Genomic DNA, 25479 nt, shown 5'->3' with positions numbered 1-25479 from the left:
AGAGTGCTTCCACAGCACTGAAGAAAGAAAAAATATAAGTAGAACTGAATCGCGGGTTATGAGTAGAAAATGGCCTCAAGCAGTCCTTCCACAGCCCCAAAGTAGGGGTAACTCCACGCACTTCAGATTGGTGATTGTCTTAATAGAAGCCACCTGGATCGGGATCTTGCGTCCCTACAGACAATGTCTCTCATTATCTTTACAGCCTTAACATTTAAAAGCTGCCATTTAATTCTAACATTTCCTGTCTTACCCCCACAAGGCAGACAGGTTTTCCCTTTTGTCACAACTCAGACCTAAGTGAAGCATGACACTGAACCCTTCATAATATTCTTTATCTCCCCATAATAAGAATTAATAAGAAGACTTTAAAAACTCCCAAACACGCAGATGCAAGGAACACGTTTACAGTGTGCACAACTTTATTTTCTAGTTAATGGATACACTTATTTTTCAAATGCAGCTTTTTAAAAGGGTAAAAAAACTTAAAAATACATCTCCAGATTTAATACCTGACATGCAAAGACAGAACAGTAATACTTAAAATACAAAAATATCGCTTCTTCATCCAACTGGAAAAAGGACATCTAGTTGAATGATGGATGTTTGAATTAGTACAAAACTGTAGAGAAATTTAGCTTTGTTGCAAAATCCATTATTTTGGTGTCCTTCATTTTGATGGATACATAGAAAATTAAGCCCATACTCCCTGACCCACTGAAAGAGGGATTTGAATGCTTTCAGCGTATTACCCTCTTACCCTTCTATGCCACTGCAGGCTTTGTGTGAAATGCTGTTATTAAGAAGTTTAATATTTTGTGCCAGTTAAATTAAGAACAGATACAGCCATGCCTGGAAGAACTATGCAGGCCAAAGATAAGTGCATTTCATCATACTTTATCAAAATCACAGCAGAAGTGTTGTATTTGGAAAGGAACTGAAGACTGTTGAATATTTAATTGCTTTTTAAATACCTGTATGGTCAGGAAATAGAGAAAGCTCAAAATATAACATAAGCCCACATGTCTGGCAAGTAAGAATCTATACTCAAAACTTCTCAGTGCATATGTTCCCTTGAGGAAAAAAAAAATCATTTTTGCTACAATTTTTACCATCTTTTCCATAGTATATGTCCTGCATAACAATTAACTGAAAGCTCATTTACCAGTCCCAGATAGAAAATTTTACTTTTTACATAAAATGTACATCTGTTTTAGAAAAGCAACACAGCTTCTAAGAAATATGTTGCTGGCCTTGTCCTTCTGTTACTGGCCTTGTGCACTGGCAGCAGCTCCCTGCAGTCAGGTTTATAGAAGCTGGGGCCGTGGTCTAACAGGAACTTCAGGTCAGTAAGGCAGGCAGAAGTGCCACCCAGCTGGCAAATGGGAGAGGAGGAGGGCAGGTAGCATTAAAAGCGTGAATTGTCAAATCACAGCCTGGGCTGAAGCATTAGTGTAAATAGAAATTATTAGTACCATCCGAACAGGTGCAGATTGGTCTGATTTGCCTCCTCCTTAGGTGGTGGAGATGCCCATCTGACATACAAATGGCCTATGTCCATTATGAATACAATCCTGCATTTTGCTGGCTTGGACATCACCTCAGTTCAAGCCTGTATTGCATTTGAAATGTCAAACTTCACTGACTGTTGTGAAGGCTGAATTTTTTGGCCTTAATTAAGAGAATAAGGATGTTTGTCTGGTGCTGTTACCTGCTATGTAAGACACTGTCCTACTGACTGAAGTTTACAGGATTTTTTTCCCACTGATTTTGATGGATTTCATTCAGGTCCTTAGGACAGAATAATTTATTTAGTGCTTAGCTTTACACCTGAGATTTTCCACTAACATCAACCTGCAGCAGAAATCTTCTCTGAGCAGTGTGATGTACAAAAATTTCTCCGATGTAATCAAATAAGGAGACTTAAATATGTGAAGATACTGAAGCTTATTAGCTCACATTGTTAAAGACATTTTATACCAGGGCATTTCTTACACTGTTGTTTTTATCGGTTTCCTCATCATGAATGGTTTTCCTCCATTTAAAAAAATTAATGTAGTGCTAAAAAATTTAAGGTAGCAGTCTGTTTTACATAAAAATACATTTCTTCTTAATGAAAATTAGGAACATTAATTTCCTGCATATCTACTTTATATAATCTGAAAGTAAGAATTAAAGTTTTGCAGGTCAAATCCTTTATCTTTTGTAAATGATTGCACTTGCGCGTTATGGACTTTCAAATGTAAAAGAACAGCAGCAGTTTGATGTAAAATATTAAAAGAAAAAATATGCTCTATAAAAAATATAACTATTCATTAAACAAAAAATACTCCTATATTCCATTTAAAAAACCCCATAAACCTCTATACTAGGTCATATTCTGACTTTCGTGCTTACACTCAGTAGCAGCTTGTTCTACAGATTCCATTAAGCACTTGGGCACTAAGGTTTTCCTTAATTTATGTCATGATCTGCCTCTTGATGAAGGTTATGTAACCTAGCCAAAATAATCTGTGTGTACTTCATTTTAGGAACAATCATAAGTAGTAGTGCATGTTTTGCCACAATGGGATTAATACAGAACTAATGAGCCCATATCCAAGCGTCTTTTGAAACTTATCCTATTCAAAATTTTATAGTAGTTCAGTGCTGTTTTCTCTTCATGTGACTGTTTCACCTGCCACCTGTTTCAGTGATCTAACAACCTGCAGCAATTTAAGGAATTGATTGGAAAACATGATCGTGACACAGCACATATTCTCACACTAATGTTCTAGAATTCAAAGTCTTGGCCAGCTAGAACTCCTGTCCTTTCTCTAGGCATTGTAGAAATACTGAACAAAAGGCTTGCCATCCAAAGATTTTGGTCTGTTCAACTCTCCTGGGCAGACCCCAATTGAGCTTTTCATCCTGTACACAATGATAAAAGTCTAGCGCATCTTCTGCTTGACTAGTCCCAAAACTCAGTAAATCTTTTGTAATCGTCTTCTGATTTTCTTTTTTATTAAAATGTATCATAGTGGAAAGTGCTTGCTGAATTGAGGTCCAGAATATTTCCAGGACAATGTTAGCTAAAATTTGGACATTTATATAGATCTGTATCATTCAGAAAAACAATCAGGGTTTTCTTCAAGTGCAAAGATTGGTTTAATTGCAGAAAATGTTTATATAGTATGGGTGTGTAAATATTGCTGTGAGTTCACAGGCAGGACAGTACCAGCAGTCCATCTTCATGAAGCAAGTCTGCGCATAGCCTAGAGAAATGGTTTTTAAAAGGTGGAGAGAAACAGGCTGTGGTTAGTTTTGAGTATACACCACCTGGGAAAATAACACATTTGTGTATGTGTTAACTAAAACTCAGTGAAAGTACAGAGAAAGTAACTTCTGTAAAAAAAGCAGATTGTGCAAGAAGGTGTCTGCTGTGTTAAAAGGAGGAATGAAAGGGGGATGTTGACCATAATTTTGGACTCTGGTGCCTCAAGCCTTACCAAATCTTCTTTTATGCACCTAATGTGTTTAGATCTATTTATAAGCCTGTGTAAGGCAAAAGTAGCCCTAAAGTGACAGAGATGAGACACTTATGCAGATATAATTGACTACCATCTCACTTCCTCCACTCAGCCCTGACATCCAGGTATCAGAGAGGGTATTTATGAAGAAGATAACAGTTGAGGGCCATACTCTAACAGCATGACTCAGAGCTACAGGCAGAGGGACAGGCATATTCAGTTCTGAAGTGCATACCTCTTCCTGAACATCAAGTTCATCATCAGGCCGGCTTGTTTCTGTGAACTCTAGGGGTTCTTTAGACTCCTGCATGAGTGAAATCTTTGAAAAAAATTGAGAAACATGATGAGTTGTCCATATCATTGAAATTGATTTTTTACTCTGAAGTACCTTAAAGATAACTTCCCCAGCTTACAAGAACTGTTGTTTACTATTCTTTGACAAAGACGTTGACTTAGTTCAGCTGAGAGGAACTTAAAAATTGCAGAGCTTTTTGGTCTTGTCTCTGCTCACACATCTAGTAATAGCTTTGTAAAAATGATAAAAACAGATCCTATCTCTAAACTGCTGTGTAGACTGTATAAACTGCATTCACAAAATGTTAATCTCTAAATGTTAATCTCTAAAACAGTAGTATGCAAAAATGATAAAAAAGCCCTGTCCTAGTTATTTGTCAGTAATATTAATTGTGATTGCTATATATTCATAATATTGTAATAGTGATTGCAAGGGAAGGAATTGTGGTGAAAAAAAGAGGATATTATACGACCATTTTCCTAACGTGGGCCCACATCTTTACATGCTACAGAGTTTTCTGGTTATGTAAAAAACCACAAAATACAATCAGGAAATGCACAGAAAAGGGCAGTAGGAATGAACACTAGCTTGGAATAGCTTTGGTACGCATCCACACCAAGTAGAATGAGCTTGTAGCTTTGATCAGAGGTCTATGAAATATGAATAGTATTGGGAAAGGGAGCAGGGAATGATTATTCATGGCAGCTAACCATCCAGAAGTCCAGCAGGCTTAAACCAAACAAGAAATATTTGTCATATAACACATTTTAAAGTAGAGAATCCATCTCCACAGGACAGTGTCAAGCTAAAATGTGTGAAGAGGTTCCAAAAGGAGTACGACAGACACACTGAAGAAAACTCCATCTGTGAAAATTAAATATAATGTTCCAAATGCAACCCTCCAGCTGAGGAAGTTCTTAAGCTGCCACTTGTCAGAAACTAGAAAATGTATCTTAGGATGAAGTGTTCTCCATATGTCCTGTTTCTCCTGTTCTTTTCACAAACAAGCTCCTGAAGTAGACGGACCGTTCCTTTGATCTAGAAAAATATTCATGTACTACAGAAACTGCCTGATTTACTACACTCTCACTTTTTTTTGTACTACAGTTCTTTGTCTAGTTTTCAAATGTGCCATGCTGTAATGGAAATTGCAGGAATGGGTGCTGGATGATAGAAGGAGGGGAAGCGTACTACAGGATATCCTTACCTTCTCAAATATAGGATCTTGGTTGTCACTGTATGTCATTTGATTCCTTATGTAGAGCACAGCATCATGGACAGTCAAAAAGAACATGTCTTTTCTGACACTGTCATCAAAGAAGGAGCTCCGTTCCAGCTGAGATATAAGGTTGTCTGAATAAAAGAAAGTCATAAAAGGTTTATACAATCTGAAGTAACTTCAAAAATAAATGTCAAAATGGTTACAACAATCAGAAATCAAACATACAGCCAAATGAATCCATCAATCATATCTTTGACTTGACTTTCCATATTTCCTTTAAACCCCACCATTCTTTGTGTCCCACAAGAGTCCAAAATGTTTATCAGTGTGATAATTCACATATTTATTAGCACAAGTGTTCCCACAGACACATCTAGTGATCCTTTCTCATCTTCACTTTATTCTTTGCATGAGTGATAGTAGAAATATTTGGGTATTTACCTTGATATGAAGCAAAATATACTCTCACATCAATTCTCTCAAACTCTTTGATTATCTAAAAAAAATAAAAGTTTGCAAGAAGTACGTAAATAAATAAAGTCTGAAAGGAGAAAATACATACATGTATATATGTCTACAGAAGTAATGTGTAGGCACACACACTTCATTTTTTTCTGTGTCTTCCTTCTGAACTGTACATTCTGTTTCTTCATTGTAAATCTGGTACTGCTGTACTAGGCTATACTTAACGATCCAGTCATTAAGTGCCTGGTTGCTGAAGTGGCCTATCTTTGGCTACGTAAGTGGAACTATCCATGTTACACACATAAACATTGCTGCCAATGAAGGTCCTCATTCTGTTCTCATAATATCAATAATCATCTCTCGAAACAAGAGCATGTGGGCCTGAGCAAGCTTTTTTCCCCCCCATGTATGTGTGATACAATACCATTATTCGCTGGCACATGCAGGTTTTTTTACACAGATTCTTCCCTCGTGCAGTGCACCAGATGGACCTGTTCTTGGATGAAGAAACTACATTTGGAAAGAGTCATATCTATGGAACCCATATCTCTTTTGTCTCAGGAGCCAAAAGTGAGTTGAAACTATGCAGAAGGCTGAAGCAAAGCACACACCACTCTTGTATTTCACTGAGTTAAAAGGTGGGAGACTGGAATCTACCCCTGGCTCCCTGGTGTCAGGCAAGTCTCTTAGAATAGTGTATTCAGAGGTGATTACCAATTCCATTCCCTTCTGTTTACTGATAAACTAGAGTCTGATTTATAGATAGGCTAAGCAGTCACAATTGCAAAATTAAGTTAGTGAAAGCAGCATTCGGAACATACAAAATATCATAAAATACTAAAGTCTGAACAATCTGATCCTATACATTTGTAACTGGGCACCAAAAAATAATTGAAATACTTGGCCTTAATCTCTGCACCTTATTTCCCTTTCCTTAAACCAGGAATATTATCTCTTTACTATGTAGTGTGATGTTTGAAGATGAATTAATGAATCTTGATGAAGACCCTTATACTAGACACAGAAAATACAAAGAAATTAATCATTCTTCCCTCCTTCATAATATATCAATGAATAAATAAATCAGTGGATAAATACTGAACAGGGATGGTAAGATGAAATTTTTACTACCTCTGTGTTGAGTGAGCATCATCCTGTGCCCAGATTAAAGCAGGAGGCATGTGGAAAGAAAATATATAACCAAAATATTTCATAACATATGCATGTAAGGGGACCACATTTTGCAGTTAAGATTTTTGAGTACCTGACTATGCAACCTTCATATCGTTTTTTTAATGCATTTTTTCCCACCTAAAATATACACACCCCAATATTCTACCTTTTGCTGTATAAATTTTGAAGGTATTTTTCAACAACAGACTTTTGAAACGTCAGAAATTAACTTCAGCTAACAGCTCTTGATTTAGACACTACTGACTACTTTCATTTTCATGAAACATCAGTAGAAAACGTCCTTACCGTTTTTATTGATCTCACAGCTACAATATCCAAGAAAGTTACTGCTCCAAAATCAAGAATGAGACTGTGGATGGGCACCTTGGGGATGTTTACTTTGACTGGAAGTTCTGAATTCCAGTCCACCTGGATCTCTACTTCTTTGGTGGGAACTTGAAGATCTTGGTTGTCTTCAGGATCCTCATCAGTCTCAAAAGCTTCATTATTAATGCCAGGCTCACTGATGATGCCATTCTGATGTGCAGATAATACAAGTGGAATATAGAATTTAATCATGGTAAAGTTTTGGAGTTACAGAAAATATTTCCCTGTGATACCTTCTGTTTCAAGAATGAACAAGACAGATACCTGTGACCAGTACCCCCTGCTCCAAATCCTGGTAATTTGGTTAGCATAACTAATGCCATTTTATAAGGCAGGAAGCCATTCTCTATGGCTGAGCAGGTCATGTATTTGTTCCCTTTCCCCTTATTCTCAGGCCTTGAAGTCCTGTGAACCAAGCAGACAAACCAAACAGATTTCTTCTTCCCCTCCCTACTGACCTCAAGATTCCTGGACACCAGACTGGTTACTCCCTTACCAGCCTTGAAGGTCCCAGACACCTGGTTGTTCCTGAGGACCCCATCACGGAACAGGGGAGTGTAACAGCGCAGAGCACTGTCTGTGACGAGTACTAAGTGGGAAATTTGGGCCAAAACTGCTGCTGGAGAGTGAGTCCTGTGACCCCCCCAGTGGTCAGGGATGCCACCACTGTTTTCTGTTTTCTCTGAGTATTGGTGACTCCTCTTCCTGTATGTCATTTTCAAGTCTAGAGTATGATTGTTACATTGATACATCAGACCATCTGACCTGATCTGCAGAGAAACCCTAAGTTAGAGTCTAGCTGATTAGAGACTGTAAGTTAAGTTGTGTTATAAATTCTGTATTATGCTACTTATAAATTGTACTACATTAATTCTGTTTGTAGAAATCCTGTGCCATTCCAGTCATAAATTCTGTGCTATACTAGTTGCAAAATCCTGTTAAGAAAAATAAAGCTGTAATTGTAACTATAATTTAGTGCCATCACCATTCTGCAAGGATTCCTAAAAGAATGTCTCCTGTTGCATGACATACAAGAATTTAGAGAAGAACAAGGCAGAGCACATAATTATTTCCTCTTCTCTTGTTTGTTTATTAAAAGAGCATCTTCCTGCAAACTGGAAAAAGAAGTACCTCAGAGTGATTCCCTCCCTCAGTAGCTTCATTTCTAGGAGATATCCAAGACCAGTATTTTCAGCTTTGAATTAGATTTACTATATATGATTCTGTGGTAAAATTACCAAATCAAAAGCTGGAAGGTCACATAAACTGAGCATTTAACTGCATCACAAATTGAAATGTATACAGGAAATACTGCATCCTTCACTGAGAAGAGAAAACCCATTTCTAACTTCCAGTTCTGGAGATTTACTATATTGCCCACAGTTGTCCACTCCTGTAAGCATTTAATTCTTGAAATGCACAATCCATACTCAGAGAAACATGCCACTTTCTCTAAAGAGGATGTAGTAAGCTGTGTCTGCCAGGCAGCTGCTACGGCTCACCTGTGCATAGGAAGCTGGATAATAGGAGCATGGACACACTCAGGAGCCAGCACTTTTACTGCACAGAGACAATCTGAGGTGGTGAGGGGTAGAAGCAAGATAAGAGTATCTCTTGCTTCCATTCCTGCTAACACTATGACTGTCACAGCTGCCTGAATCTATGAGGCCTCTGGCAGTAGGTGCACTGCTCTGCTAAGTCTCATGCAGGTCATAGACTTCCTACTATAGTAATAAGTCACACTTTTCATCTTTATTTTAAAGATGAGTACAGAGAAATTAATAATTAAGGCTAAAGTAATAAACTCCAATAGTAATCCTTTGAGAAAGAATCAAAAGAAAAAAAAAGGCTTACCTTAGTAGCTTTTAGTTTTCCCTTCTTGATTAGCTTTTGTATTTTTCTCAGTGCTTTGAGTCTCTTATTATATACCTTGACTGCATCAAATCCCACCTACAGAAAAAGAACCAAAATTATTTAACTTAACATAGATATAATTCTGAGGAAATCTCAGGGTTAGTTAAAAGGCTTCCAAACCCATCAAATATCACTTACTGTGGATTTGAGGCTGCTTTTCAGTCCATCAATGTTAGCATAAAAAATTGGACTTGCAAACTTGAGAATCTTCACACCTTCTGGTTCTATAACCTGTTGCCAAAGAAAATAAGATTTAGCAGCAACAGCTATATTTTGACTAATAAGAAGTAGTTTAACTGCTTCAACAGTTCAACTACTTATCTAATTCACAAAAATTGCATATATTTACTGATAATTTAGCATATTCAGTTTTCAGAAGCTTACAGCCCCAGCATCAATATGGACAAACCATCTGGATCAAGATGAATTTAATGCTGAAACTTGTTATCTTCAAGGACTCCACTTCCAAATTCAAGTCCACAATATTCAAAGCACAACTTTTTCTTACACTGACCTGTGGGCTGAAGGGAAACAACTCAGCAATTACTTACATTTTTGTAGTCCTTGACCTTCTTGTAGATGTCTGTGCCAGGAATGTTTCCAAAGCCTCCCCATGAAGGACTAATAGAAACAAAAAGAAAAGATATTGCAGATAAACATCATACATGGGCCCTCCCAGAACTGAAGGGATTGCTGCATACAAACTATCTCAGACTCTCATAGTTTCCTTTCCAATGCCAAACTAACAGACTCATTGCAAAAGTGTTGAATGTATTTTGTGTCACTGTAGTGAATGGGCCTTTTAAAGACAAGGTACTTTGGTCTCAGTCTACTTGCTGCACCATTTTGATTTAGATCTGAGTGAATAACTTGTTCAGTTTGTTTCCCAAACCAGAAAAATATTTCAAAAGCAGATTAGTTTGGTTTGAATTAAAAATAAAAACAAAACAAACAAACCCAAACAATTTTTCCACTCTGAAAAAAAATTAATTTTGTTCAATTCTAATCAACTGAAACAATACATTTACATTCTTTTCAGGTTATGTAAATCTTTTTGTTGTCCAACCTTTTTAATTTTTATTTCAGTCAACATTAAAACCAAAATATTTTGCAGTCTCCAGATATAAATTTAACAGTTGAAGCAAATTGATTTGAAGTTTGTAAACCCTCATCTCCCTTTTATATTTTGATTATATATATCTGAATTGAATTTGGGAATTGAGGTTCTTCAAATTCCACTTTTTATAATCTACTACTGTGTAACAACTTTTGCAAGACTTTATTTTTATGTATTTGCTGACAGGGCAACTATCCACTGGTAATGCTAGTAACCGTATCGTGTGGATTTCAGGCTGAAGGTAAGGAGTCATGTCGTATTTTCAAATAAAAGATCAATGAATAGTAACAAGATGGTCAAATAAGGTCCTTCAAATCTACCTTTTCTCACCATTCTACTACCTTATGTTCTTTAAGAAGCAACAAATCAGCCACAAGCACAAAATTTTTTCTTACTCTCATGTTTTCTCTTGTTCTTCTTTTACAGGCACACAGTCTTGCATAAGCACTAAGTGAAAAAGTTATTGGCATGTGCAACATACTGTAGTACTATTACTTGCTAAGAGTTACTATAATGATCAGTTAATTACAGAAGCCATAGATCTGTTTATATTTTATCTGAAATGCTCCTATCCCTTTCCAGAACTCAGTTATGTGGCTACATAGATAACATATGGCTAAGTACCACCAGAATGGCCAACATGATATGAAATAAATACTGATAAAATAATGCAGCTTCTCTTTTGTCAGTTTAATTAAATGATAGCATACAAAGAGTGATTTTTTCTAAAAAAATAGATTTTTTTCATTTCAACATTTTTGTAAACCGAAGGAGATTTTCTGCCACAAATCATCTTGCTTTTCAGCATTTGGTATTCCTTTTTCACAATATAACACTAAGAATTACTTCTGATCTTGTGTTACTTACAACTGAACTCTCAGCACAACTGTCAGCAATCCAAACAAAAGGCCAGCAAGTAATCCCAGATCAAGTCCCAGTATGATGGATGCTATACATGTAAAAACCCAGATCATCTGGAAAGGAAATAACAAATGTAAAGTCTCTTAATTATAACACATGACTCCTGGTCACACTAAAGAATCACTAGAGCAGACAACATGAGTAGCAGAAGAATTTCACTTTGGAGATGATCGCAGCACAATGGCAATAAGCTGACTTCCATTCAGAAGTCTTCCTCTTCATTCAAGATGCTCCTATCCATCACTATCTTATTAGGCATTACTAGCTTTTTAGGAAATAAGGTGGTTTTTTTAACATAACATTTTTCAAGGATCCAGTTACTTTGGTGAAATTTAATCAGATGCAGTTAACCACTGCATTTACTTCTTTCTATGGTGGCAATATTTGTTAATCTTTCTTTAGACATCAGAAAGAATTTATTTTACCAATAAAACACTGTAAAATGCCCCACCTGCAGACATATCGGTAGGGAAGGGGATTTCTCAGCGATATCTAAGAATCAGAACTGTCACAAAGAGAGGTATTTCATATCAACAGGTTGATGGCACTCTCTAAGGTCTGCACTGAATATTCAGGCAGAACAGTTGAAGTGCACTCCTCAGTTCCTTCCAACGTCACTGCCCAGGCAGAACACGCAGTAGACTCAGTCTTTCAAAAAGCTGAGTGCTCACACTTCTCACTGAAGTCAGTGGGATTTTTGCCTATAAACTAGTAAATGATTGACTAAAATACCCCAGATCTGTCTAAGGTAGGTACTGCCCAATAACACTAACTGTAAAATATAAGCACAGTAAGGACTGCATGGAGAAAATGTCTTCCATGCAATCTTTTCCTGCCCTAACAACCACAGTGAAGGTCTATTCCATGGAAAACACAGTGGGATATGTGAGCAAGTACCCTGAGGTATGACTATAGTGGTTCATAAGAAATGTCTGTTAATACATCCCTTAGCATGCCAAATGAATCCACATTCTAGCTTGGATTAGTCTTGCTACAAGAAGAAAACATGTTTTCTGAGGACTACCTGAGATTATCCAGGCAAATAGGATGCTAATGTGGTAACAATATATGTACATGAATTAAAGAAAGGTCAGCTTATTTGACTCATTTAAACTGTGCAAAAGATAAAATCAGAATGGTAAAGGTGGTAACTGGTCATCTTTATTCTGCTTTTCAAGCCATATCAACACAAGATTGCTTTGTCATCACTGCACACGAATACCCTGATTGGCACCCTTACTTGGGGTACAGGGAATAAAGAAGATTAGCAGAATACTACGTAAAACTCTAAAATGGGGAATTTTTAACTGACTTCATGGCACTAACATTTCGAGGATTCACATAAAAGTTTGATGATGTTAATTCTACAAAATCCTGTTTATGTGGTAGTTAGAGGAAACTTGATGGCATTAAAAAGCTAAAAAAAAACCCCAACACTCCCCTTCAAACAAAACAAAATCAAAACAAACAAACCAGAAAAAGAAAAAAACCTCCTGGAGGAAAGAAAAAATTAGGCTACTTACAGCATCCACTTTATTCTGTCTCCACAGACGGGGAACATCAAACACTTGCATGAACATCCCTTTCAAGTTAGCTATGACTACAGCTGCCAACACAGACTGTGAACAAAAATGATGAAAAAGTAGTATTCAGAATCAAAGGCGCATATTAAGATAGTGCTCAACATTATTCACTATAAACCAAGCCTTGTCTGCAGTCAGTCACCACAGTTTATAGAGGGATAATTATCCTGCCCATCATAGTTGAGCATCTGCATCTGATGTGGCTGTGCTGCAGAGGAAGAGTACACTACCTTTTGTAAGGGCTCTAGCAATTTCCCCAGGGCAACAATAGAAATCAAAACAATCCCAGCTGAGATTATACCAGCAACCTGCAAAGAACAGAGTATTTATATTATTAAGACTCTATCATATATTTCTAGGATTACAAAGACAAAGGTACGAGTAGTTGCACATTCATTTATTTAGGAACAAGGAGACCCTCCAAAATGTCATGGCGTTTGGGCATATGTGGGCAATCATTATAGACACTTCAGCTAACACAGAGGAGATTCAATCAAGCAGGTCGTCTAAACAACTACATGCAAGGTAGTAGCTCTCGGAGAGGTTACGCTACACAGACATGAATGGAGCAGTCTGTGTGTCAGCTGGAAAAGGGGGTTGCTGGTTCTCCAGTGTTCTCCAGTGTTTAAAAATGCAAAACTGTAGTACTGTTAAACAAAGCAGCTTACTCAACATGAGAAAGATGGCACATGGTCTGATGGTGAATGGCAAATGGCAGCACTGCTCAGGCCAGCACATGGGAACTTCAAAATTGCCTAGCCAGCTGGGAGAGATTTCCTCCCTCATTCGGAATTCCTACTGTGACAAACTCAGTCCTTTAACTGGGAATGAAATTCTGGGGAAGTAGAGTTGAAGGATTTCTGACCCCTAAGGTAACTCATGGTATGTAAAACTTGATTGCCCTCTTCTGGCAGAGCTACAAAAATGATTCACTACCAGAACACGAGCTGCTAGCTAAGATATCTGTGACTTTCCATGTGCCAGCAACACAGTCATTTTAGGACTATTTTCATCCCTTTGTGAAATCCGTGTACTATTCAAAATAAATTTACCTGTGCACAGTACTAATAAGAAGAGATCATTACCTGAGTCTTTCCACCAGTACTTTCTTGGACTGCAGTCCGTGAAAGAGCAGTAGTTGCAACAAAACAAGAAAAGGCACCTGAAAAAATGTTGCTGAACCCAAAGGCAATAAATTCCTGAAAGATAATTGGATGATGCTGTAAATGCAGATGCCTGAAGGTAGTTCTGCAATGGAGAATGACAATAGCTTCTGCAGTAGTTGATAAAGTAGATAGCATAATAATATTGAGAAGAGTATGAACTAGTAATAGCTGTTAAATGTTTACACAGATTCCTTTTATGCCAGTGCAGCTACCTCTGTCTGAAAACCAATACAAAGAAGTTAGTATAATCCCCCTGACATGGACATACTTGTCTGAGTATAAAGGTGTTTAAAGCTTATTTCCATCAATTTTCCTAACATTTCTAAGAATTATCCTTGTATAATTGCATCAAGAAATGGTAGTAGTATAAATTTAACTCCCAGGTATCATCAGATAAACAAATTATTTTGATCAGTACAGCAGGCTGAGTTTAGGCCTTTAACTAATGCAAAGCATCGTATTATTAGTAAAATTAATAAGAAACTTTGCAATAAAACACAATTTCACCGAAAACTTCTAGTTTGTTGAGCCAGAAGTTTTTCACTCTAAACATCCCAATGAACTCATGCTGAGTCCCAAGCAGAATTCTCATATATTTGCCCCAGAGTGACAGATGCTGGTGCCTATTGATGCTCGCTGTTGTGCTCAAATGACAAGGACCATGGGAGCTTTATATCCTGGGATCTGGGCCATTCCTCTGCTGGGAAACAAGGAATTTGGGAACTGTCTGCAACCAACCCCATATGAATTGACAGAAACATTGTTTTCACAAAGCTGATGCAGGCACAGGAGCTTTTCCTCACTGCAAACTTTTAAAAAGACAATTTTAGATTTCAGTTTTACTGTGTCCCTTCTTTTCTCCAAAATTAAATTTCCTGCAAGTTTTTCATTAAGCTCCATCTAAAAGAGCAGGATTTTGAAGTCATGTTCTTTAACAGAACAGACCTAGATGATTCATGCCTATTCCTGCTGTAACAGTTGTGATCTGTGAGAAAATGTTGGAATTATAGTTCCTAGTGTTCTTAGGTCTTAATAATCTATGAATCTGTAAAGACAATATAAACACTGGCAGATAATAATATTGACCCATCCTTACAAATTATTTTACTACCTGCTTTTATGATGTTATTTTAATTTCTCCTGATCAAGTAAACTATTTGCCCATCATTCAGGGCTGCATTTAACCTTTGCTACATGCAAAATTCATAGTATTGAAAGGAAGGCAATTTTCTTTTAAAGACCAATTCTTCTACTACAATATTTAATCAGTATGGTTGAAGCACGCGAGTGCTGGCAGAACATATTCAACAACAGAACAGCATAAACATCACTTCCAGGATCATGTATTATTCTTTCAGATTTGTTTTTGGGCAATATGTTTTGGCAGATATGAACTTTGTGAATTGTAAACTGACGAACAGAAGCATTGTTTTCTTACATACTGCAAAACAGTGTTTCCAAAATCAAACTTTATGTAATGCATTAGTACTAAAATAAAGGACTCATTAGACAAAGTACTCAGCTTATCTATTTATGTAGTTAGTGCATTCTCTAATACTCTCAAAGGATAAAATTAAAAATTACCATAGATGCAGGACAAGGAAGTTTTCTGACATTTTTCTTCCACACCCATGGGCAAGCCACAAAACCCCCAGTGAAGACACTGAACAAGTGCAGGAATTCCATAAGAGCTGGTGACTGCACAGCTCACGTCACATTCTAGCTATGTGTCCTTAGAAACCAGTGCTTAAAGCAGTTCAGCCATTTATTGCAGACAGTTACTCAAGGATGTTCATATGCTGGTATGCATTAAGTTTTGTGAAGCTGCAGGACTGATCTATTAGGTTACAACTATATTTATAGTGGTGTAACTGGTGTCATGCTGAGAAGTACAATAATTTATTAACTGAAAAGTTCAACTGATACAAATCCTGCATGTAGACTAAGCCTAAATAAAGCTGTCCAGAGCAACTTCTTGGCTTGACACTGCCTTTCCCTGCCCCAGCAACACACCTCAAAATATGCCTTAGAAGAGGAAATGGAAAATAGGTTGCTAAAGCTGGCCATGTCAACTTGACATCAGAAGAAAATTCCCCTGTACAGTGCTTACCCTTTTAGAGCTACTGCAGTCACTAAAGCAATACAGAAGGAATGAATTAGAATGAAAAGCCCATATTGAAGATAGAGCACATCTGGCTCATCTCTATATGGACATTCCAGCTAATTTTTTTTTCAATAGTTGAAAGAATTTCTCCTGTCAGACTTCAGCGCTTGTCTGAAAAACACGTGTGAATGGTGTTTCTTTCATTTGGCTACATAAGTCAACATGAAACAGAACTTACATTCACTATGTTTCTAATTTTTTTTGATCATACATACCTGGTTTCCATCAATAGCATAGTCATACTTGGTTGCATATACTTTTCCCACAGATACGGCAATAGCATAAGCAACAATTGCAATGGAAAAGGAGGCTGCTATCATCTGGGAAAACAGGCTGACATTTGGAGGTTCGGGAGGCAAAAATCTAGCATTTAGAAAATATATTAGTGTTACCAACTTTGATCAAATTCTGTTCTTACTAGAACTGTCAAGGAGTTTGAGGTGGAGGCATACAGGTTGCTTATAATATGAAGTGTAATGTTTCAAGTTAATAAAAAGGTGGAAACAGCCCACTGACATACAGAACATGCTTATCTAGCTCACCATAGCCCAAATCCTGGTGCTATTAGTCAGCAACAAAGCTCCCATTGTTCTCAGCATGACTGAGATTTGGCCTTATGATAGCAAAGTGAAAAACTACATTTTTTGAAGCACTGAATAAAGGATGTATTGAATAGTACGATGAATTACATAAATATGTTAATGACACTCCATACTATTGTTAACATATTTCTTAAGAAGATCTCAAAAACATTTTATCCCCTACTGTGTTTCCACAAACTTTAATTAATCAAGCCCTGAATACCAAATGGAATGTGAAGGTTACTACTGTGAAGTGCTCTGAATCTTTCAAGTGAAAGTCTCTACCAGTGTAATCCTCAGCATCCTTGCTCCTATGACTGTGGAAGTGACAAGACTGATTGGGATAATAGTAGCGACATGAATATGAACCACAGTGGGATAAGTTAGGTCTAGAGAAACTAAATCTATGCCAAATTTCTTTATTAAAATTCCTTATTTTTAGCATTTTCCATAGTCACATAGTCACTTCATAAGCATGAAGCAATTAATTATCAGATGAACCTAATGAATCAGACAGACATTCCTCAGCTCGTTTTACAGAAGAAGGAAGGCTATGCACTACATTTAGGTGGCAGAAGTAAAACTCAGATCTCCAGATCTGAGTTCTAAACTCAAGTTACGTGTCTCAATGTTTCTTTCATGTCTTTTCTCTTAGCACTGTCATTTTTAGCCAATTAAAATAATACCTATTTCCCAGAAAACAAAGACACTCACCCTCTTGGAATGCTTTTAACAATGCCTGCATTGTATTTTTTTTCCAAGTCGGCAGCATATGAAATGCCAGTTGCTACTATTGTCTGCAATAAAATAAAACAAGAGTTTTAAAACTTAAAAAGGTTTCCCGTCTTCCTGTAGCTAGACCCATCTATTTTATCTGTTTTCAGATAATGCCCCTTTGCTTACCACAAGAACTTCTATTGGTATAGGTATTGGTATCTTGTGTTTGAACCGATCATTTAGTTCTTTAACTACCATGCAGACAAAAATGGTGAGGAGTCCAGCAATAAGATCTGCAATGTTGGTGGTACCAATTTTTTCAAATGTTTCAATAAGAGTCTGAAAAATAAAAATGACAACGTAAAACATGCTTGTGTCCACTTCAAGAATGTGAAAATACTCATGAGATGATCCAGATCCATGGGGTTTTGGAGAAGGCCAAGTAACTTCTTTGTGCAGGCTTGGAGAAGCCTGAGGGTAATGTATTGTCAAGGTGTTACAGAATCAGTAAATGAATTTAATGGGGAATTTAACAGAAAAAGCATAACTGCAAGAATTGTCCACAAAAGGGGCTTCTGCTTCCCGATTTTTAGGCAATTAATACTAAGTATGAAGAGCTAACTCCCTACCTGTAATTTACCTCCACCTATATTGGAGCAAGGAGGGGAAGATCTACAGCTTCTTCACTTTGATTAATAGCAAGGGAGATCCTCATTTTTCTAGTCAAAAGAGAACTACCAGAGCCCTGGGCAAAAGCCTGGTTCACTGTGTGCCCCAGTACATGTGGTCTGTGGATTACATGTTTCCTATTTCCCTTGCTGACATACAGCGAATGAGTATGAACATACAGCTCCTACCAGGCTGTGAAGAATCCTACAGTTCAGAAAAGCAGTCACTAAACCTCACCTTACAGTACATTAACCCTCCCAGCAGAATTCAGTCCCAGACTGGAGCACTGTCACAACTGGGCTGCAACAGGCAGCTGCCTTCTCTACCCTTGCTATGCCCTTGTTTGGTCCTATTGTTTATAGCAAGTAAGTGTATGGAAAAAACAAGAATGGATGATTACAGAAAAACCACAAATACTTCTCTGTCCTCCTCCTAAGCATCAGGGTAAGTCTCACTTGCCCACTGTCTCCAAGAAAATGTAATTATTCCATGCATAGTGAAGCTGTAACAGAATGATCTGGTAGAAAAGGAGTTAGAAACAGACTTCTTGCATCCAGGTTAGCTACCCCAGTACTGAGCTGTTGGTTTAAAGAGAAGGGGAGGTTTGCAGCAGCAGCACCCTTCTGAAAAGACTGTGGTTTTGAAATAAAACATCTAAGTGTTTAATCAGCTATGTTTTATAAGTTAAAGAAGAAGCCTTCCTGAAACACTGGATCAGATGCCCTCCTTTGGTTGACTGAAGCCATTTCTTGCCTGTTGTACTGTTTACCACGGATCCCATTCTTACTGACCATCTCTTGCACTGCCCAACTTCACAGGGAAACAGTAACTTCCTAACTTTGGGCTGTGGATTCTGCTAATGTTGGACGTTTAGTGCTGCAGTTTGCTAAACACCACTTTTGAAGCAAGTCCAAAATTTGCTGAAGCTGACACAGCCAGTCACTGGTTGAGCAGACTAGAAATCACAATTTCTCTGTTCTACATGCATCTGCAAACACACTGACTTGGCTCACCCATAAGAACATAGAAGCTTTGAACTTTAACCTACAAAGTCAGGTTTGCAGGAGCTGGAAGAGCCATGTAATTTCTTTTTAAAAATGTGTTCTACTATATCTACCACCCATTCAATAAACATAAAAAAGAGACTGAAAAAAAATGCTGGATTAATAAGTCCATCACCCTGCCAGGTCTGCTCTAAGGTGTATTAGACAGTACTTTGTCTAACCTAATTTTCCTTGTTCTGAGGGAAGAAGTTTTCATTAATTCTGAAACAGCCCATAACATAATACTTTTTTCCCCCCAAAATAGTCCATATGATTTTTTTTCTAAATTTTACCTTGCTGCTTGTTGTTATATTCATCCCATTTTGCTAATCTAGATGTCTAATGTATTATTGTTAGTCTGGTTGCCAGAACTGGTATGTAAAATCTCTAAATACATTTTTTTTTTCCTAGAACAGCCTATTTTAGAAATCTGCTATTCTAATATGAAGTGCTATGGAATATCTAAAATACAGTGAACCTGAATAGTTTCATGCTGAAGTCAGTGACATCTTCAATAATATTCTTGGGAAAGGATACTATTCTGTAATATAACACCTCTAGGAATTCAGTATTTCTGTAATGCAGCCAAGACATTTCTCCCTTTCATCATTTTCTGTAAGAGCAACAAATCTGTTGGCTGTGATAGCAACATTTAGCCTCACATTTGCTAACCAGTAGGTACCTGGCCCAAGAGTGAGAGTCCACATCCTTCTTTAGGTATTCACGAGCACAGCTACACTGTGGAATGAAGAACAATGCCCTTCCCCAGAATGACCTGCTTGGGACTGGCCAGCTGTGGGAGATGACCTGACAGTGTTAAGAAATGATGAAATATCCTTCCCAATAAGCCAGAAAGCAAGGGGTGGGACAAAAAGTAGTCTTCAGAAGTGAAAAACTGTTTTGCTGGATAATTACATTTAAACCTTATGTGAAAAACTACTCTGCCTGAAAATGGTGGCAATAAGACTTTCTGTCTGGGAAACCCCAAAAGCAGCTACTTAGAGCCCCACAGCTACAAATGAACACCTGCAGATCTTCAGGAGAGTGAGAACTAAATGAATGCCCTATACTCACCCTATATATATGAACCATTCCTGTGTGAAATGGAAGCAGAAGATAAGCAATAATATAAAAAATCTGTCATAAAACCAAAACAGATTAGAAGGGCATACTTACATATATTATGGAAAGGACACCATTATAATTTTTAGTTGAAACATTCAGGACTATTTTCAATTGTGACACAAGCACTTGAAAAGCAGCTGCAGTTGTGAATCCCCCAACTAGTGGATCTGCAAGGTACCTCACAATGAAACCAATCTGGAGGACTCCAAATATTACCTGGAAAAAAATCACGAGGAATAACAGCTTGTTGAACAACAGAAATGTACATTTTTATTTGGGGATTTCTTATGTTTTGTCTTTTCTCTTTGTTGATACAGAGTCTTAGGACTATATTCCCCTACTTCAGCCTAGTGTAGCTTAGTATCATCCATTCAAGGAACTAAAGGAGACCTGAAGAAACGTGTGAAAGGAATCTCCAGGATATGCACCATTAGCACTTAGTTTCACACAGATCTTCTGGTCTACAATCGCAGGGCTATCCTGTTCTCTGCACTCCCAGTCAAGCTGTCACAGACTATGTCCACAATACGAAGAATAATCCTCCAAAAGCTCTTCAGAGTTTGAGATAACTTTACTCCATTTTTGTGTTTTGCTACAGGAAAATGTCTGACTGCCTTAGTAGGTATTTTCCTGCCATATGTTTTCCCATTAAAATGTCAACCTTGTGTCTTCAAGTGAACTATTTTACCTGTAAGATTCCAACCAGGAATGTGAGAGTACTAGCAATCAGCACTCTCTGTGCATCTCTGGATTCAGTGTCTATCAGTGTCCCAGTACTATTAGTCCCTGTAGCATTAATGCCTTCTATGAGAAAATTCTCATCAGGGGCCATGCTCAATACAACAGATCCCACCATCAAACTGACTACAGGAAATGGACCTGTAATGAGAAACAAAACACACTGAAGTTTAATATACATTGAAAAGAAGCATTTATCAGACTAGGCAAGAAACTCTAAATCAGAAAAACCGTGTAATATTTTAATTGGGCTACATTAGTAGTATTAGGGGGCCCAGAGCCACAGCACTGCGTACATGACACAAAGATACAATTCTTTTCTTAAATAAGTTGTGTTGCACATACAGGTAGAGGTGCAGTTTCATGCTGTGCTTGAGCCAACTTAGGGCTGTACCAAGGCCAAAAGGGGCAACACGTTCAACATGTTCCAACCATCTCCCTTGTATCAGCACCACAATGAGACAAAGCAGAACACCAATCCAAGTGAAAGCAATATTTATTTGAGTTTTGGGTTTTGTTTGTTTGCTTGGGTTTGGGGTTTTTTCCCAGGTTTTTTGATTTGTTTGTTTTTGTCATGGTTAGTTTTCAGCTGATCCAGAGTGCCACATAGCTACATGGTCAGGGATCCCAACATGATGGTGAGTGGCAGGAACATGGGGTAGGACCACATCTTTTGGCAGCAGTGTGCTATTACATTGGCTAAAGATGACTGAAACTATACATTGGGCAGGACACAGAGAGAGTGATCATTGTGTCAGCAACACACAATCTAAAACTAATCATATTTGTTGCAGTTAGTTATTAAAATTTTGCAGAAAAGGAAAATGTCTCGAAATGTCTTAAAGAAGGATAAGTTAATTTTACAGATATCTTAGAGGACACTTCATGAATAAGAGTATTGGGAATAGCATAAAAATGGAGTGCTTGATAATCCAGAAAGTAGGAATGCCACCATACATAGACTTAACAACTTAGATCTGGATAGCAAATGTGAGCTGATAGGTAGGGTAGAAAGAGGTTAACAAAGTTGAGAAAACTTTGCATTTGATGCAGCAGAGAAGAAAGTCAATGAAAAAGCGTAATACCATGCCAAAGCTCTGGGGGGTGGAAACAATCTATTCTTAGTAGAAACGAACGAGGCAAGACTGGATTTTGTTAGAACGAAGAAAAAGGAATTTTAAATGTGAGAACTGACAGGAAACAAACCTCATATTTAAAAGTATTCAGAAAGAATCAACAAGGTTTACCCATAGCCTTGATGTGAGGACCTAGAGCGAGGCTGGAGCGCACACACAGGTTCTGGGTCTCCGCGACAGGCAAGAAGAAGATACTGTCCACAGTAATCAAAAAGGATGCAGCAAGTAAGGCTTGTAGAGAAGACTAAAAGAGCTCTGTTTTAGCCATCTTGAGCTTTAGCTGATAGACAATATGTCTGTCATTCATACTGCCTACTGAGGCCTTGGTCTTGTAATTTCTTGCACAGGGTGTAACCAAAGACAAGATTTAAACTTCAGCACAAATTCAAGCAAAAAGCAGGGGCACAACTGAAGTTAGCTATTATGCATAATTGCCTGTATAGAGAAGAAATAAGCCTTAATTTCCCTAGATCCACCAATATTAATGTTCAGCATAGCCAATTTGGTTCAGAAAGTAGTTATATTGTATGGAATATGAATGTCCACAGTAAGGATTAACATTTTGTAATAGATAATTCACTGTAACTTGAACACATGCAGTTACCAACTGAGATGTGCCTTGATGTTCCCAGGAAAAAGTATGTCAGGATGGGAAAAAAAGCAGAATAGAGACCATATCCAACAGGGACTGCAACCAGCAAAGCATATGCCAAACCTGAAATGATAGATCATCAAAATATCAGATTTAAAATCTCTCAGTAAACTACTATCTTTTCTAGAATAGACTTTCAGAAAGATTTACTGCTTTTGTCCAGATGCAATTTAGAATGTGTTTTGTCTGTAAACCAGTTGCAGGCACATAGATGAGTATCAATGACTGTAAATGACTGTATATCCCACACTGGTACTTGGATGAGTAAATACTGAACGTTGTTCCTGTATTTGCATAGGCAGTACAATACACAGGCTCAGATGGGAAGTTTAAGTGGGGAACATTGTTGCAAGAGTGAAAGGTCTGCCTCTTGAAAGAAAAGGGGGGGATATATGAAGTGCTCTAGTTATAGACAGAAATTTCAAGCACAGACTCTGAATTATTGCTCTGAAGCACATATACAAATATGCTTCAGTGTGTTCAGCCCCTGTGAAAATCAGGCTACTTCTTTTTCTAGTATCAGGTTATGAACTGAACTACCAAAAATAACTCACACAAATTTGAGAGTTTTGGTTCTTCTTCCTTTGTATACCTGTGCAAGCTGTCAAATCCAGCAAATAATAATAATAATAATAATAATAATAATAATAATAATAAAGTTGCCTTCAGTATCATATGTTGGCTCCCACTGCAGAGTATAGTATGCTCCTTCAAAGATGCTGCAAAAACCTGTACGAGTTCAAACAACTGAAGTCCTGGTCATACTACTATGACTGGTGGGAGGGCTCCAAGCAACACACATAACTGTTGGGAGTTAAGGACTTCAGGGACCTCAAGATCCCAGAAGCCTCTTTTTTGGCAAATATTTGGCCAATTTTTCCTATAATGCATGTTTTAAAATGTCAGAGCTATTAAATTTTTTTAAATTATAGCTAGGTTTAGACTTGCACTTATTTGTTTTTTCCTTTTTTTTTTTTTTTTAATACATAGGTGGGAGGCCAGACAGTATATTTCAGAAATTGGTTTTACAAATGGATTCTATTTGACAGAAAATCAAGCCATCGAAAAAAATAAATGAGGAGGTTATAATCAGAGCATAAAAACTTAAAAGTCCATCTCAGTCCAGTTCATTTTAAAAAGGCAGGGGAATCCTCTAACTGTGCCACTACCTTCAGCAAAGATCTTCCAGCTCTGACACTCTCCTTGGGAATTTCTGCAGGAAAGAATCACTTGTTTTATTCCTCAGGTCACCCCCTGCCTGAAGCAGAGGTTTGTAATGCTTTTTTTCTGCTGGTCTGTGCTTTCCTACCGTGCTCCAAGGGAACAGACAAGAGGGAGTACTTGTGGCTAATTAGGAATGCGTAAACTGCTTTGTTTCCGATGTAAATCTTTGCCCCCTTCTGCAAACACTGAACTTTCACTGAGTGAAGTGTGGGTTGACACAGCTAGCTTTGCCTGCCCCAGTCCTCAAAAATTGTGAAAATAGTGTAAGAACTCTATTGAGATGAAAGAAATTAATGTGGTGGATGTGTCAGAGTTATAGCTAGTCTTGTTTTTGATGGATGCTGCCTCAGGCCAGATGGTTCAGCCCTCTGAGTCTTCCTTAAGTAGCTTATTTTAATTAATTTCTGCTTATTTCTGCCACTTTCCTATTTGTTTACCTAATGAACGCTTTACTAATAAACGCAATAAGGAAGTAAGGAAAACTTAATATTGCAAGCCATGTACCATGAAAATCCACCAAGTTTAATTTTTTTTTTTAAATGCGAATATGCCACCACCTCCTTAAGGGTTATCTTCTGTAGATATCTGAACAATCTTATGAGGTGAATTTTAAAGAGGAGTAGGTATCAAGGTTGCATTATTTTAGGGCAATAAGCAGATTTTTGTAGGCAGTTGCAGGAGAACTATAGACTTAGATAACCAAGAAATAAGACTACACAACCTACCTGATTCATCACAATGCAATTAAAATTTTAAATATCAGAATGGATACTCTTTGAGTAAAACACCTGGAAGAAAAGTTACATCTTGACAGCATCTCAGAGGAAATTTAAATCTTCTAGCCAAGCAGAGGAAAGGAATAAATTAATTATTTATTGCAAAATAATACCTAATATCTAGTATTAAATAACAAGCCTCAGATTTGTAATTCCATCTGTATAACGTCCCTGTGTTGAGCCAGCTCCCTCATAGGAAGGTCCTGGAGAGCGGGGCGCCGGCGTGCCTGGCTTTACCTTGAAGGGTTGCGACGAGGCCGGTGCTGATCCCCGAGATGATGTCGCTGATCAGCCACTCTTTCGCCCGGTAGTTGGGCAGCCACTCCAGGATGGGCAGAAAGGACTTGGCAATCTGAAAGGCCCTTTTTCTGGAACATCTGCGAGAAAAACAAGTAATGAACACACCCCACGGGGCTGCAGTTGGAGAGCCCCAAGAACCCCGAGACCCCGAAGCTGACAGAGAGCGGAGCTGAGCTGATGCGCACCGGTCATCTCTTGACAGAGACTGACACTGTCGTGTCTTCCAGGCAGGGAGGGACGGGGCATGAACTGGTGCCAAAAGTGCGGTCCCTGAAGGAAGCACCCCGCCGGCGGCTTCGATACGCTGAGGCGCAGGGACGGGTCTACCGACGAGTCTGGCGTTGTTCGGGCCACTCCATCCCTCGGCGGGTGGAGTTCGTGGGCGCCGGGACCGCGCGTCTCCCGGCGCCCCCGGGTCCCCTCCCGCGGCCCCGCGCCCGGACCCACCTGCAGGCCGCCTGTGCCCGCTCGCGGAGCGTGGGCGGCAGCGGCGGCCGCCGCTCGTTCTCCTCCTGGAAGCCCGGCTCGCTGTAGATGGGCCGCGCTACCACGTAGTGGCTGAGCTCTGCCGGCGGCTCGGCCGCCCGCCCGCCCGCGGCCAT

At 38.3% G+C, this 25479-nt stretch overlaps 1 protein-coding gene across 3 annotated transcripts; it reads right to left on the bottom strand.

The window, feature by feature from the left end:
• Positions 1-398: 398 nt before the first annotated feature.
• Positions 399-25479, bottom strand: SLC26A4 (solute carrier family 26 member 4). 3 transcript variants are annotated; one of them, XM_050324693.1, is made up of 21 exons: positions 25063-25127; positions 24815-24954; positions 22530-22640; positions 22037-22119; positions 20740-20930; positions 20103-20267; positions 17401-17553; positions 17212-17294; positions 16132-16279; positions 13672-13785; positions 12817-12894; positions 12527-12622; positions 10950-11056; positions 9517-9586; positions 9104-9196; positions 8906-9001; positions 6971-7201; positions 5468-5522; positions 5012-5157; positions 3745-3828; positions 399-3254 (listed from the first exon to the last, which is right to left on the bottom strand). In XM_050324693.1, the coding sequence occupies exons 2-21, from the start codon at positions 24952-24954 to the stop codon at positions 3231-3233; spliced, it is 2268 nt and encodes a 755-aa protein (XP_050180650.1). In that variant the 5' UTR covers positions 25063-25127; the 3' UTR covers positions 399-3230. The 3 variants fall into 3 exon arrangements, with proteins under 3 accessions (XP_050180650.1, XP_050180649.1, XP_050180651.1); XM_050324692.1 differs by lacking the exons at positions 22037-22119; positions 25063-25127 and adding an exon at positions 25325-25479; XM_050324694.1 differs by lacking the exons at positions 24815-24954; positions 25063-25127 and having other exon boundaries at positions 22037-22360; positions 22530-24794.

The sequence above is a fragment of the Myiozetetes cayanensis genome, unplaced genomic scaffold (genome assembly GCF_022539395.1).
Source record: "Myiozetetes cayanensis isolate MyiCay16 unplaced genomic scaffold, myiCay2020 scf3, whole genome shotgun sequence".
Lineage (NCBI taxonomy): Eukaryota > Metazoa > Chordata > Aves > Passeriformes > Tyrannidae > Myiozetetes > Myiozetetes cayanensis.
This window is presented reverse-complemented; position numbering and strand designations above follow the sequence as displayed.

What these genes read in the sequence shown, in the direction of transcription:
- SLC26A4 (XM_050324692.1), bottom strand. Translation starts at nt 25,479, where the DNA reads ATGGCCGCGGGCGGGCGGGCGGCCGAGCCGCCGGCAGAGCTCAGCCAC. An exon ending in GAAAACTAAAAGCTACTAAG is followed by an intron (nt 7,202 to 8,905) that starts GTAAGCCTTTTT and finishes TCTGCACATCAG; the next exon opens with AATGGCATCATCAGTGAGCC. An exon ending in AACTTGATGTTCAGGAAGAG is followed by an intron (nt 3,255 to 3,744) that starts GTATGCACTTCA and finishes CCATTTCTCTAG; the next exon opens with GCTATGCGCAGACTTGCTTC.